General features: G+C 43.0%; 1 protein-coding gene across 2 annotated transcripts in view; it reads left to right on the top strand.

The window, feature by feature from the left end:
• The window catches only part of LOC113814501 (XK-related protein 6), a 32,502-nt gene that overhangs the window by 8,489 nt on the left and 11,513 nt on the right, over positions 1-12,500 (top strand). Inside the window, exon 2 of one of the 2 annotated variants that reach the window (XM_027366537.2) lies at positions 2,504-2,857. In XM_027366537.2, coding sequence (XP_027222338.2) covers positions 2,631-2,857 — 227 coding nt within the window. In that variant the 5' untranslated portion in view covers positions 2,504-2,630. The remainder of the gene's footprint in view (positions 1-2,503; positions 2,858-12,500) is intronic. The other variant, XM_070143101.1, reaches the window with a different exon arrangement.

The following is a 12,500-nucleotide window of genomic DNA, read 5'->3' as shown; positions in this document are numbered from 1 at the left end:
TAAACAAGATATGGCTAAATTGAAACTGAGGATCTACATGCATCAACGAGCATTAATTATTTCGAATCCCTAAATCGGTTTCTGATCTTTCTTAAAGAAATATATAGACGCCATGAAACGCGAAACGATGGTGAAAGAGGGAGTAAGGCTTTTGCTCCATGTAGGTCAAACGAGCAGTACTATGCGCGATGCTAATGAAGCGAGAGGCATGTGCGGTCTATTGCGGTGCTTCATTTCGATTTCGCCAGAATAACGCTAGTCTGACGGGCCGTCGACGCGAGGGTAGATTCTCGGTTTCAATTGTTTATTCGTATTTGGTAATAAAAAACGAATTTTTTTATTAATAATTCTAAATGTTTTATACAGAATCTCTAATATAACTTTTGTTGACTTTTGAAATATTGATCATTTCTTAAAGCGAATTACAGACAATAATTTAATTACTCTCTGGAAAGCCCAGAAATACCCGAGGAAAAGGACGAAAAAGACGCTCTCGTTCGTGTGGTCGCCGACTTCCCTCAGCCCAACAAATTTTGCACCAAAGTGACCGATTCGGCCTAGATTAAGGTCTACATACTTATATAAACCATGGCCTAGATAGCCCCGCTTATGGCCAGACCAGCTGAACCGCAAGAAAGTAATCCTTTAAGTCCAGTAAGTGACCGATAACGATATCGCCGATGGCTAATCTTATCTCTCGCTGATGAGATACGGGGCAGTCCGCATGACTAAACAGTTGGTGACCCTCCAAGACCCAGGGCCCCCTAGAGCCTGCTGAACATTTCTTTGAAATAAACTGAAAAGGACAATGGCTTGAAGTTCTTTGCCGCATTCTCGGCAGTTAAAGAAATATGTGGAAGTCGTTTCACAATCTCTGACAAAACATCTGGGCGTTTGTATTGATGCAGATGGAAATGCTTCTTTAAAAAAACATCCCTTAGACAAATACATTTCAGAGGAAATTGTTAAAAGTCTTTCCTCAAAAGTACCCGGTTGCCCCCCCCTCCCCCCACACTCACGATATTTATTTCAAAATTAAGATATAAGAATAAATGAAGAAAGGTTTATACCGATTAGTGGGGTTGCATACAATAGATTCCCGTAACCAGTTGATATGGTGTTGTTTGGGATGTAAAGGGCAGTGAAAGTACGAAAGAAAGATATTTTGACCCGAGATGCATGCATTTCTTGTACGAATCTGTGGCTTAAACCTGGAGACCAGTCTGCAGATCTACAGAATTCAGTGAATGGCTCACAGAGTCCTGTGAGTGAAGCCAGAACTTTGGGGATTCTTATGAGCCCTCCATTACTCGCTGCGAGTTACTGAACCCTCATGAAACGCTACCCATATCCACCCGAGAGGAGTGGCTGCCAATCCCCTTCGCCTCAGTTGTCGGTGAGACGCTGGGCCGCAAATGACCCCCCCCCCCCCCTTTACCGAGGAATCTTCATGTGATCTCAAAGGGGTTGTATTACTCCTTTCTGTCAGGCAATGGAGAACATCACTGCCTTTAGCTTTCACGTATTACATTGTGCGTTCGGCCCAACACAATGAATGCTGGATTATATTACATTGGGTAGAAGTAATTTGGTCTAATTATTCATATGGCATGAATAATATGAAAAAAATGATGCATAGCATTTGGTTGATTGTAGGTTGGCCAATTTGCGGTCTTGATTGTTGATTGGACAAAAGTAGAGTCCATCAGAATTGAGGTTGAACATAAGTTGCAAAGTAGGAACAGTAGGTGAATTCTCTTGATGCTGAACTGCCGGAGAGAGAGTATACAGTTTACGGATAGCTCTGATAGCTTCCTGCCTATCTACCATCACTGGCAGGCGACGTCTTTTATGCAATATAAAACGAAGAGATAAGGCCATCCAAGAAAAGGGTGGAGCGGAAGGCTAAACACCTAAGCTTCGGGCTTTGAGTCGGGCTTGACGCTTGAGCCGCCCGGAAGTTGTTCTTAGTGTGGCTAATTATTCATATGTAGATATGTGTGTTCTTAATGGAGATATGTGAATTGATATTGAACCTCTCTATTAATGAATGTGTAATATATTGATAGTTTTGTTATGTCTGATACCATTGGATAATTAAATAGACGTAGACTATTAACAATATATAGATATACTATAAAGGGTAACACATGGACGAAGTACCTGTCGCTAAAGAAAAAGCAATTTACGGACACTACTACGGTAAATACTTCGGAACTATGCAAATAGAGCCGTAAACAAGTCGAATAACACATATCACGTAAAATATTGAATGCAAATGGCCACATGTTTATTCCCTACACACACACACACACACACAGAGAGAGAGAGAGAGAGAGAGAGAGAGAGAGAGAGAGAGAGAGAGAGAGAGAAAGAGAGAGAGAGAGAGAGAGAGAGTTAGAGAGAGAGAGAGAAACGTTACTGAAATGTTCTTGGTTAGGTAGCAATAGCTATTTTATTGAATCGGCGTAACATCTGTTAATATTTGTTTCCAATGTTTCAGAAGCTCGAACCGTCCGCCGAATCGCTCGTCTTCGAATCAGGACGTGAAAGCGGTGTGTTTCCTATGACACTGTAGAGAAAGGAGTACTTGTCTTCAGCAAAGAAGTTCAGCTCGCAAATCGGGGCAGATGCCGGAGGACTGGGAGAAGGAAGCCGACCTTGAGAAGAAGCAACAGGTCCTGGAGGCGTGGGGCAAGAGCGTGGGCGCGGGCAGGATGGCTTCCGAGGAGGCGATGGAGCTGCAGCCGAAGGGGAGGGACGCCCCGGCGCCCGAAGGGACGGGGGAGGACGGCGACCAGGGAGGCTCCTGCTGCTGCCGCTCGCCGTGCGGGGAGTGCTTGGGCATCTTCCTCAAGTAAGTGAGGGGAGGCCGCTGGCTCTGAGGAGGTGCAGGCCTCCAGCCATGATTTTTATCAAGAGGCACTGAGTTTATTCACATTATTATTTTGTATTCTGTAGAACTTCCATTCATCGTTTATTAGCTTTCGTAATTTGCACGGACAGCTAGTATCTAGACCTACCGTCAGCACAAAAGAAATTATCGTCGCTCCCACGATCATGGAAGTAAGGTATTCATCACCATCTGATATTTTTTGTACAAAAGCATTTTGCTGTCGATAAAGACAGTTCATTCTATTAGTTCAAGAAATGTGTGGTATAAATATCTTTATTCATTTTTCTACCTGGAGTACCAAGGTGTAATGATTTTTCCTTAATTTCCTCTGGTTTGTACATGGTGATTCTCCTCAAATTTACCAAGGCATATGAGGCGACTCACACTAACTCCCTTTTTGCGTGACATCACACTTGGCTGCTCGGCGTCCGTCGCCCGAAGACCAGCAGACATTTTGCATCCGCATCGCACGGGGACCTTCGGTTGCATTAAATGGTTCGATAGTCCGAAAAGGGCGGTGGAGATTACCTTAGAGTAAATGTTATAGAAGCGTTTGTAATGTGAAAGTAAATGCATGTATGTAGATAGTTTTATTCACGTTGGTTTTATTTTCAAAACGTTCAGAAGATTTGTCAGAACTCATTGTACTAAGCCATGCTGCTGGACGCCTACGATGTTTCTCGGTATTCAGTAGACATCGCTGTTCGTCTTCTTCACCAAGCAACGTCCAGCAGCGCATAAGGACCCGAGTAGTAGTAATAACGCCCAGTGGATATATGTTCTACGTTTCTATTTACATCCGCGAATTCATCCATTTCCTGGGACGTTTTATCTCGCTGCATCAGGATGTAAAACATGACTAGCGCACTGCGGCCTCCAGTAGATAAGGTTCAGGGGCGGCTTGCTAGAATGCGCATTGACTCCGAAATTTGCCTTTGAGAGAAAAAAAAATATGCGAAATTTTCTCTATGTCTCATCGCGAAATTCTCTGACACCTGATTTTTGTCTCTGAATCGGCTGAAGTTAGAGATAGAACTGGAGGTGTTTCACGCGCGTAAATTGTCTTTAAATTGTCCTTATGAGCTGCCGACAACTTTTGTGCGATCTTACATTTGTTCAAGATATATCCGCATCGATAAGAGTATGGAAAACTTTCCTGACAATTTTTATCTTGATACACATCAATTGAACCGTTTCCTCCATATTTCTCTTTGCTAAATACAAATGACCGCGAACCTTCTCAGCTGATGCACACAAGCACATGCGTGTGTGTGTGTGTGTGTGTGTGTGTGTGTGTGTGTGTGTGTGTGTGTGTATGTGTGTGTGTGTGTGTGTGTGTGTGTGTGTGTGTGTGTGTGTGTGTATGTGTGTGTGTGTGTGTGTGTGTGTGTGTGTGTGTGTGTGTTGCGCTTAGTTTATTATTATCACTGTGTGTGATACCAATGATAACAATAAACCAAGCGCAACCATATCTAAAGCAAGATGAAAGTGAACACGACTTGTTTGATGCGGACATAAATGGAATACTACTTTGCATATTTGCATTTCAAGAGCGAATAAGAGGGAGGGAGAGAGAAAGAGAGAGAGAGAGGAAGGAAGGAAGAGAGAGAAAGAGTGAAAGAGAGGGAAGGAGAGAGAGAGAGAGAGAGAGAGGGGGGAGGGAGAGAGAGAGAAAGGGGGGGCGGGGAGGCGAGAGAGAGGAGAGGCACAGAGAGAGAGAGAGAGTGAGTGAGTACCGGAGATAAATGGAATACTACTTTGCATATTTGCATTTCAAGAGCTAATAAGAGGGAGGTAGAGAGAAAGAGAGAGAGAGAGAGAGGAAGGAAGAGAGGGAAAGAGTGAAAGAGTGAGAATGATAGAGAGAGGGAGAGAGAGAGAGAGAGAGAGAGAGAGAGAGAGAGAGAGAGAGAGAGAGAGAGAGAGAGAGAGAGAGAGAGAGAGAGAGAGAGAGAGAGAGAGAGAGGCAAACAGACAGACAGACTGATTGAGAGACACAAACAGAGACCGAAGGAGAGGCACAGAGAGAGAAAGAGAGTACCAGAGATGAAGATGAAAAGATAGAGAGGAAAGGATAATCAACTAGAGAGAGAAGGGGAGGCACAGAGAGACAGACGGACAGAGGCAGAGGCGCAGAGAGCAGCGGAGAAAATTTCAGAGATGAAGATGAAAAGATAGAGAGAGAAGGATAATAAACCAAAGAGGGGGGGGGGCAGAGAGAGAGAGAGAGACTGACAGACAGACAGAGACAGAGGCGCAAAGAGAGAGAGAATTTCTGAGAGGAACATGAAAAGACCGAGAGAGAAAGATAATCGACCAGGATAGCAGCAATTTCCAGTTCCATCTGTCGAGTAATGGATTTCTCGGGGCTGAAATTTAATTAGATTTCTCAGCAATTATGACAACCCAATTAACCTGTGAGCACCTTGCCGTCCGTAGTTGATATTCATTGTTCTGACTTGAATAACAGCGATTATGTGTTTCTCTCGCTTTTCTTTTTTCTTTTCTCCTTCGTTCTGTTTAGTTGTTTTATTTTACTCCCGACCTCGCATCGCCAAAGAAACTTCAGTCTTTTCTTTCAAACTTTATATAAAAAGTACATTTGTTTTTGTGTATTTTTCCCCTTTCTTCTTCTTCTTCTTCTTTCTTCTTCTGGTCAACAACTTTCTGTCGGCACACTTACGTAACCGTAATTGTTCCATCGAAGGTCAATATTTTCTAATCGACTAAACTAAAATATTAAACTTGTGCCTAGATGGGCAGGTGAGTAATATTTCATCGCCACGATAACGAACAAGAGAAACATTTTCTTCTTCATCTTCTCCTCCTCCTCCTCCTCCTCCTCCTTCTCCTTTTTCTTCTTCTCCTCCTCCTCCTACTCCCACTTCTTCTTCTCCTCCTCTTCCTTCTTCTTTTTCTTCCTATCCTTCTTCTTCTTCTCTTTTTCTTCCTCCTCCTTCTTCTTTTTCTTCCTATTCTTCTTTTTTTCTTCCTCCTCCTCTTTCTTTTTATTTCCATTTTTATTTTTTCTCTGTTCTTCTTCTTTTTCTAATTCTTCTTCTTCATCTTCTCCTCCTCCTCCTATTTCTTCTTTTTCTCTTTCTCTTCCTCCATCTTCTTTTTCTTCTCTTTCTCTTCCTCGTCCTACGTTATTATTATTATTATCATCCTGTTCCTCTTCCCCCTTCCCTCTCCCCCTCCCCCTCCCCCCTCTCCTCCTCCTCCTCCTCCCTCCTCCTCTCTCCCTCCTCCTCCTCCTCCTCCTCCTCCTCCTCCTCCTCCTCCTCCCTCCTCCTCCTCCTCTTCCTCCCTTCTACTCATCCTTCCCTTCCACCTCTTCTGACTTTTCTCTTCTCTCTCTTCCTCCTCCCGCTCCTCCTCCTCCTTCTTCTTCTTCTTCTTTCTTCTTCTCCTCTCCTCCTCCTCCTCTCCTACCTCCTCCTCCTCCTCCCTCCTCCTCCTCTCCTCCTCCTCCTCCTCCTCCTCTCCTCACTCCTCCTCCTCCTCTTCCTTCTCCTTTTCCTCCTCCTCCTTCCTCCTCTTCCTCCTTGTCCTCTTTCTTCCCACCTCTCCTCCCCTCCTCCTCCTCCTCCTCTTCCTTCTGCCTTTTCCTCCTCCCTCCTTCTCCTCTTCCTCCCTTGTCCTCTTTCTTCCCCCTCTCCTCCCTCCTCCTCCTCACCCCCCTTCTCCAACTCCTCCTCCTCACCACTCCCACCACCACCTCCTCTTCCTCCTCCTCTTCCTTCTCTTCCCTTTCATCTTCACCCTCTTCCTCCTCCTTCTCCTTCTCCTCCTCCCTTTTTCTTAATTATCTCCTTCGTTTTGTCTCCCCAGATGTCTAAATGCAGGTCCTTCAACTAATTCTAATTTAAAAAAAAGAGAGATTGTCCAAGTCTTGCCATCGCAGGAAATGTCCGCATAGGAAATGATGTTGACGTTGCAGTTCTGAATAAATGCTTGGGCGAATAAGCTGGCGGTCGATGCGCCTGTGCTCAAAGTTTACAGTTTCGTTTATACTGAGAGCGAAGACTTACCTGTGTACGTGTGTGTGTTTATGTTTGTGTAAGGGGGGCGGCCATATATGCCCGTGTGGTATGGAGAGAGAGAGAAAGAGAGAGAAGGGGGGGGGGAGGGAAAGGAAGAAGAAGAAGAAGAAGAGAGTGAGAGAGAGGGGGCAGGTAGGGAAAGGGAGGTAAGAAGAGAGAGAGAGAGAAAGAGGGAGGGAGGGAAGGAGAGGGAGAGAGAGGAAGTGGGGAGGAGGAAGAGTGAAGGGGAAGAAGAGAGAGTGAGAGGGGGGAGGGAGGGAAGAGGAGAGAGAGAGAGAGAGAGAGAGAGACAGAGGGGGGGAGGGGGGGAAGAACAGAGAGAGAGAGAGTGAGTGTGGAATAGCTCGTGCGTTGCACAACGAGTGTGTGCGTGCGTGCTGCTAATGGCTTTAGGTGGAGGATGAAAGCGCGATATCATTACGAGCGAAAAGCCCGCCATCCGTCACCGGCGATCGCCCATATTGATCTACGGACGACCACGGATGCGCCTTCAAGGTCAGTGGCAGCGTGTTAGTGTGTTAAACGGGAGGACTTTTGGAGCAAGTGGAAGGGCGAGGGGAGGGACAGAAAAAGGGAGGGGCGAAGGGAAGGCTAAAGAGAGACTGAGAGGTGGGGGTGGAGGGGGGAGCTAGAAGGAGAGAAAGGGGAAAGAGAGAGAGAGAGAGGGTGAGCTAGAGAGAGAGGGGGGGGAGCTAGAGAGAGAAAGGGGGAAAGAGAGAGAGAGAGGGAATGGGGAGCTAGGGAAAGAGGGGGAGGGAGAGCTAGAGAGAGAGATAAAAGGGAGGGAGGGAACTGAAGACAGAGACGGACAGACAACCAGACAGACAGAGACAGAAGCAAAGGCACAGAGAGAGAGGGAGAAAGAAAGAGAGGGGAAGAGAGAGACAATAAAAGAGAAGAGGAAAGAAAACCAGAAAAAGAAATAAACGAGGGGAGATCAAAAGAGAAAGAAAAGAAATACAGAGAAAGGGATCGATAGGCAGAAAAAAAGAAAAGAAAGAGGAAAGTCGGGAGAGGGAAGAAGAGAGCGAGGGCCGAAAAAAGGGGGAGATGACAGACGGAGGAAGGGGCGGCAGGGGGAGGGGGGGGGGGAGGAGCTCTTCCTAAAAAATAACCCGACTTCCTCCTCCCCCTCCCTCCCCCACCCCCCCCACAGCCGAGACTCCCCAGCCACAGCCGCCGGCGAAGTTAGAAAAAAAAGACAGCTGATGAATTTCGTAAATTCTCCACAACAGGATTCCTAGACGTGGATCCGAAGGAAGGCCTTTGTATGTAACGAAATCGCGATCTGCAGACAGCTCCCTACCCACTTACCTCGACTCTCTTATTATTTCCATTTGATTTCTCCTTTTCCTCGCCTTCATTTACTTCTCCTCTTGCTATATCTAGTCCATATGCTCTCTCTCTCTCTCTTTCTCTCTCTCTCTCTCTCTCTCTCTCTCTCTCTCTCTCTGTCTCTCTCTCTCTCTCTCTCTGTCTCTCTCTCTCTCTCTCTCTCTCTCTCTCTCTCTCTCTCTCTACCTCATTTAGTTGGGCTCTCATTCGTCAGCCATGCTCTTGTATTTTTCCTTTCCGTATTTTCATTATCATTATCATTGTTGCTATTATTACTATCAATATCATTATCATGGTTATTATTTTTGTTATTATTATTATTATTATTATTATTATTATTATTATTATTATTATTATTATTATTATTATTGTTATTGTTGTTGTTGTTGTTGTTATTAATATTATCATTATTATTATCATCATCATCGTTATTATTATCTGTATTATCATTATCATTATTGTTATATTATTATTATTATCATCATCACCATCATTAGTATTTTCATTATTATTACCATTATTATTATCATAATCATTACTATTATTATTATTGTCATTAACACCATTGTTGTTTGTATCAATATATTTTTGTCATTATCATTATTATTATTATCATTGCCTTTATTATTGTTACTGTTATAATAATCATCATCATCGTTATCATAGTCTTTATCTTTACCACTATCAGCATTAGCATTAACATTAGCATTAGCAATATTAATGTCAATATCAATATCATTGTCCTTATCATCATTACCAATGTTTTTATTATCATCATCATTACACCATCATTATCACATCACCATCATTCTCATCATCACCATCACCATCACCATCATCACCATTATCATCAGCAGCAGCAGCAGCAGCATTATCACCATCACCATCGTTATCACCATCACCATCATCATGGTCATCCCTGTCATTCTCGTTACCACCATGCCTTGTCACCTGTTATCCTCCTCAACGGCCATCGCATTCCTGTTCGGCGTTCCTTCGGGACTTGAAGCGCGGCACATCATTGACACATTCCTCGTCGCAGCCTCAAAGGGCGGATGTGACGCCGACTTTCCTCAGGATTATGTGTCCTGTTGAGACACTTCGATTGCGTGTTTTGCGCTCTATCTTTCTTTTTTTTATTCATTTCTTATCACCAAGAAATGTTTTGTAATACCCGTTCTGCAGTTACACTATCGCGATTTTGCTAATGCGCATCAACTGGTATCTGGTATCCGCTTTGATGATATCTTAGGTACGTTCTCCCTTCCTCGGCAGGCATTCTCTTAAGGCACGGTCAGACTACCCATAAATTTCGCTGTAATCCGATTCCAGTAGAATAGCGGCACTAAAACTGGCTATGGATCCCGCAATTTTCTCCCAAACTCTTGCTATTCTTTCATGATTTCGGTGTTCTAACCTTTTCTAGGAGGGAGTGAATTGCTTCAGAATTCCACTTTTCGAATATTCACGGGATCTGAGGCTTCTTCTTGAAGTTTGCGGCTACGCGTTTGTTTATATTCGTCAGTTAAATGAGAATCCATGGTCAGTGCTTTTAATTTTACTTTTTATTCGTATTTTATCTTAAATTTGAAATTAAACATCGATGTAAAATTGAATATGAGTAATTCTGAATGTTTTAAAACATATAATGGTATTTATGCTTTGAAATTAAAATATATGCATACCATGCGTACTATAGATTCTCAACGTGCGCAATTTTTTCCATTTGTCCATCGATGGACGGGTTGGTATTCCTCGTATCGAACGTGTGGGCGAAAATCCAGTGGATTGAGTCCATTGTAGGGTAAATTCCATTAAAAATCGCTGGATTTCACGAATCTATGGGTACTCTGGCCGTACCTATAGGCATACATTCCACTTCATCTTTCCGTTATGCTGTCGAGCCTTCCCCTGTGGGCTTCCTTTACATAAATATCTTTTCTTACGGTTCTTTGGCCACAAGATTTTTGATTTTCGCAGTGAGCGGTCCTCTTTTACTCTCTGCTCATTTGCTCCTCTCTCTCTCTCTCTCTCTCTCTCTCTCTCTCTCTCTCTCTCTCTCTCTCTCTCTCTCTCTCTCTCTCTCTCTCTCTCTCTCTCTCTCTCTCTCTCTCTCGTGACCGTCTGGGTCATCTTATAATCTGCAATGGTTCCTGCATCCTTTGTTGAGATCTCTCTTTGTCTAGTGCCAGTCTTGAGTGCCAACATAGTTTGAGTTCTACTGTATCTTAAACTGTATTTAAACAGGCCATTGAGGTTGAACTGGAGCCACCCATGCTTGCAAGGCACCCTTCGGGCGCAGAGCTGTGCATCGGCACCTCAGGTTGTTCAGGCTGTAGAGGTTCCTGGAGGCAGGCCGGTGAGCCTCGCAAAGCTCATTTGTGAGTCAATATATCGCTTAGCTCCCCAGGACGTTCCCTGCGTTGCCGCCACGCCAGTCTTCATCCGCGTATCCGGGACATCTTGGCAGGCTCTCGCGTGTCTTTACCGTTCTGTTTTTTTATTGTCATTGTTATCCGATCATCAGTGTCATTATTACTACTGTTGTTATCATTTTTATCATTATTATTTTATCATCATTATTATTATTATCATCCCTACTCTCATAACCATTACCATTATTGGTATTATATTTATTACCATAGTAAGTGATGAGAATAGTGTAGTAAGAATAGTGATGATGAGAATAATAGCCAAGAGCTATTAAAGATTAATAAGCCTATTTGATAAGTCACCTAGGTTATCTTAATCATTCTTTTGATTTCTTATGTAACATTCATTTATCCATCAGTTTTATATAAAAAAAAAACATTCATTATACAAACAGCAGTGAAGGACGATATGAAACCCTGTGACTGTCGATAACTTTCAATGCGTAAAAGGTAACTGGCAACTCACCTGACGCTTAGTTATTTTACTCATATTTCTTCAAACTACAAACTATAAATGTGGTTTTCATGGAAGCATATCTATAATTGCGAAGAATCAATATGTAAAGTTGATCGAGTAAGCATGTTATCTGGCTTTTTTAAATCTGAGACGCAAAACAGTATAAAATACGTTTTCGCTCACCCGAGGGTTAACATCTCCAACACGTAAACAAATACACGTTTTTATTTCATGGCAACGAGAGGGATGGTCTGACGGAGGAATAGGCAGAGCGGTGGAGTGGTAAAGACATGGCAGGGCGGGGAAGGAATGGCAGACGGATGGTGTGGCAAAGGAATAGAAGAGTGAAGGTGGTGCAGAACCCAGACGACCCTCCAGGGCTTCCTCATATTGAAGTTGATTTATGCTCTTAAAGCGAATAAACAGTATCGATTTTTGCAATAATGGGAGCAAAACCATTAGCTTATTACTATTATTTTCTCAAAGGAAACACTTGAACTACTTTTTTCCTAGTTGAAATAAGCATCAGATTATTTCCTTGTTTTGGATTCCCAAGGTTTTCCCTAAAATATTTTTATTTTAATTCAATACGGTTTACGGTTTTTCCTCAAACGGCATGGAAAAGTAAACGCGAATTTATGCATTTTCTAATGTATGGTACCTTGAAATATTGTGCATAAAAAGCAATATCTTTGAAATATTCACTATGAATCTTATGGATGAATCCCAATTATATCGACCCCATCTTCATTTTTTCTTCCGGTCGAACACCGAAAAAAGTACCGAATAGATCTTTTAATTTTCTGTGGTAATCATCATCGAGTTCCATTCTCCATGCCTGCGAGGGTTTGAGGCCTACGGAATCGATAAATAATTGTGAGTTGTTGGTATCAACAATACCAAAAAGATTAGAAACCAGCAATAGAAAACCACGGACTCTATTCCAACTATCAAGCATCAAGAATTCCTTACTTTTCAATGATCATTAAATCTTGTCAAAACTAATAGCCAAAGATAATAAGATAAAACAAATACCCATAATGATCATTATACATAACGAAACAATTACTTAAACGTTCTAAATGCCTCGACGGAACTACCGACAGCGGTTGACGAGCCAGTTGCCACAGGGTGAACAAAGGAATCGGTCAAGCGAGATACACTCAGCACTTGCAGCCTTCCCCGTTGTCTGCTGTATTGAAAAGCGGGTCTGCCACTTAGTGATATTGGAACGAACGTCTCGTGTGCGTTTATTCTAAGATATATCCGCAGACGGTAAGCTTCGTACTCCTTACCTGCCTTTGTCAGTATTAACTAATAATAAATTAATGTGA

This window comes from Penaeus vannamei, chromosome 3 (assembly GCF_042767895.1).
Source record: "Penaeus vannamei isolate JL-2024 chromosome 3, ASM4276789v1, whole genome shotgun sequence".
Taxonomy (NCBI): Eukaryota; Metazoa; Arthropoda; class Malacostraca; order Decapoda; family Penaeidae; genus Penaeus; species Penaeus vannamei.
This window is presented reverse-complemented; position numbering and strand designations above follow the sequence as displayed.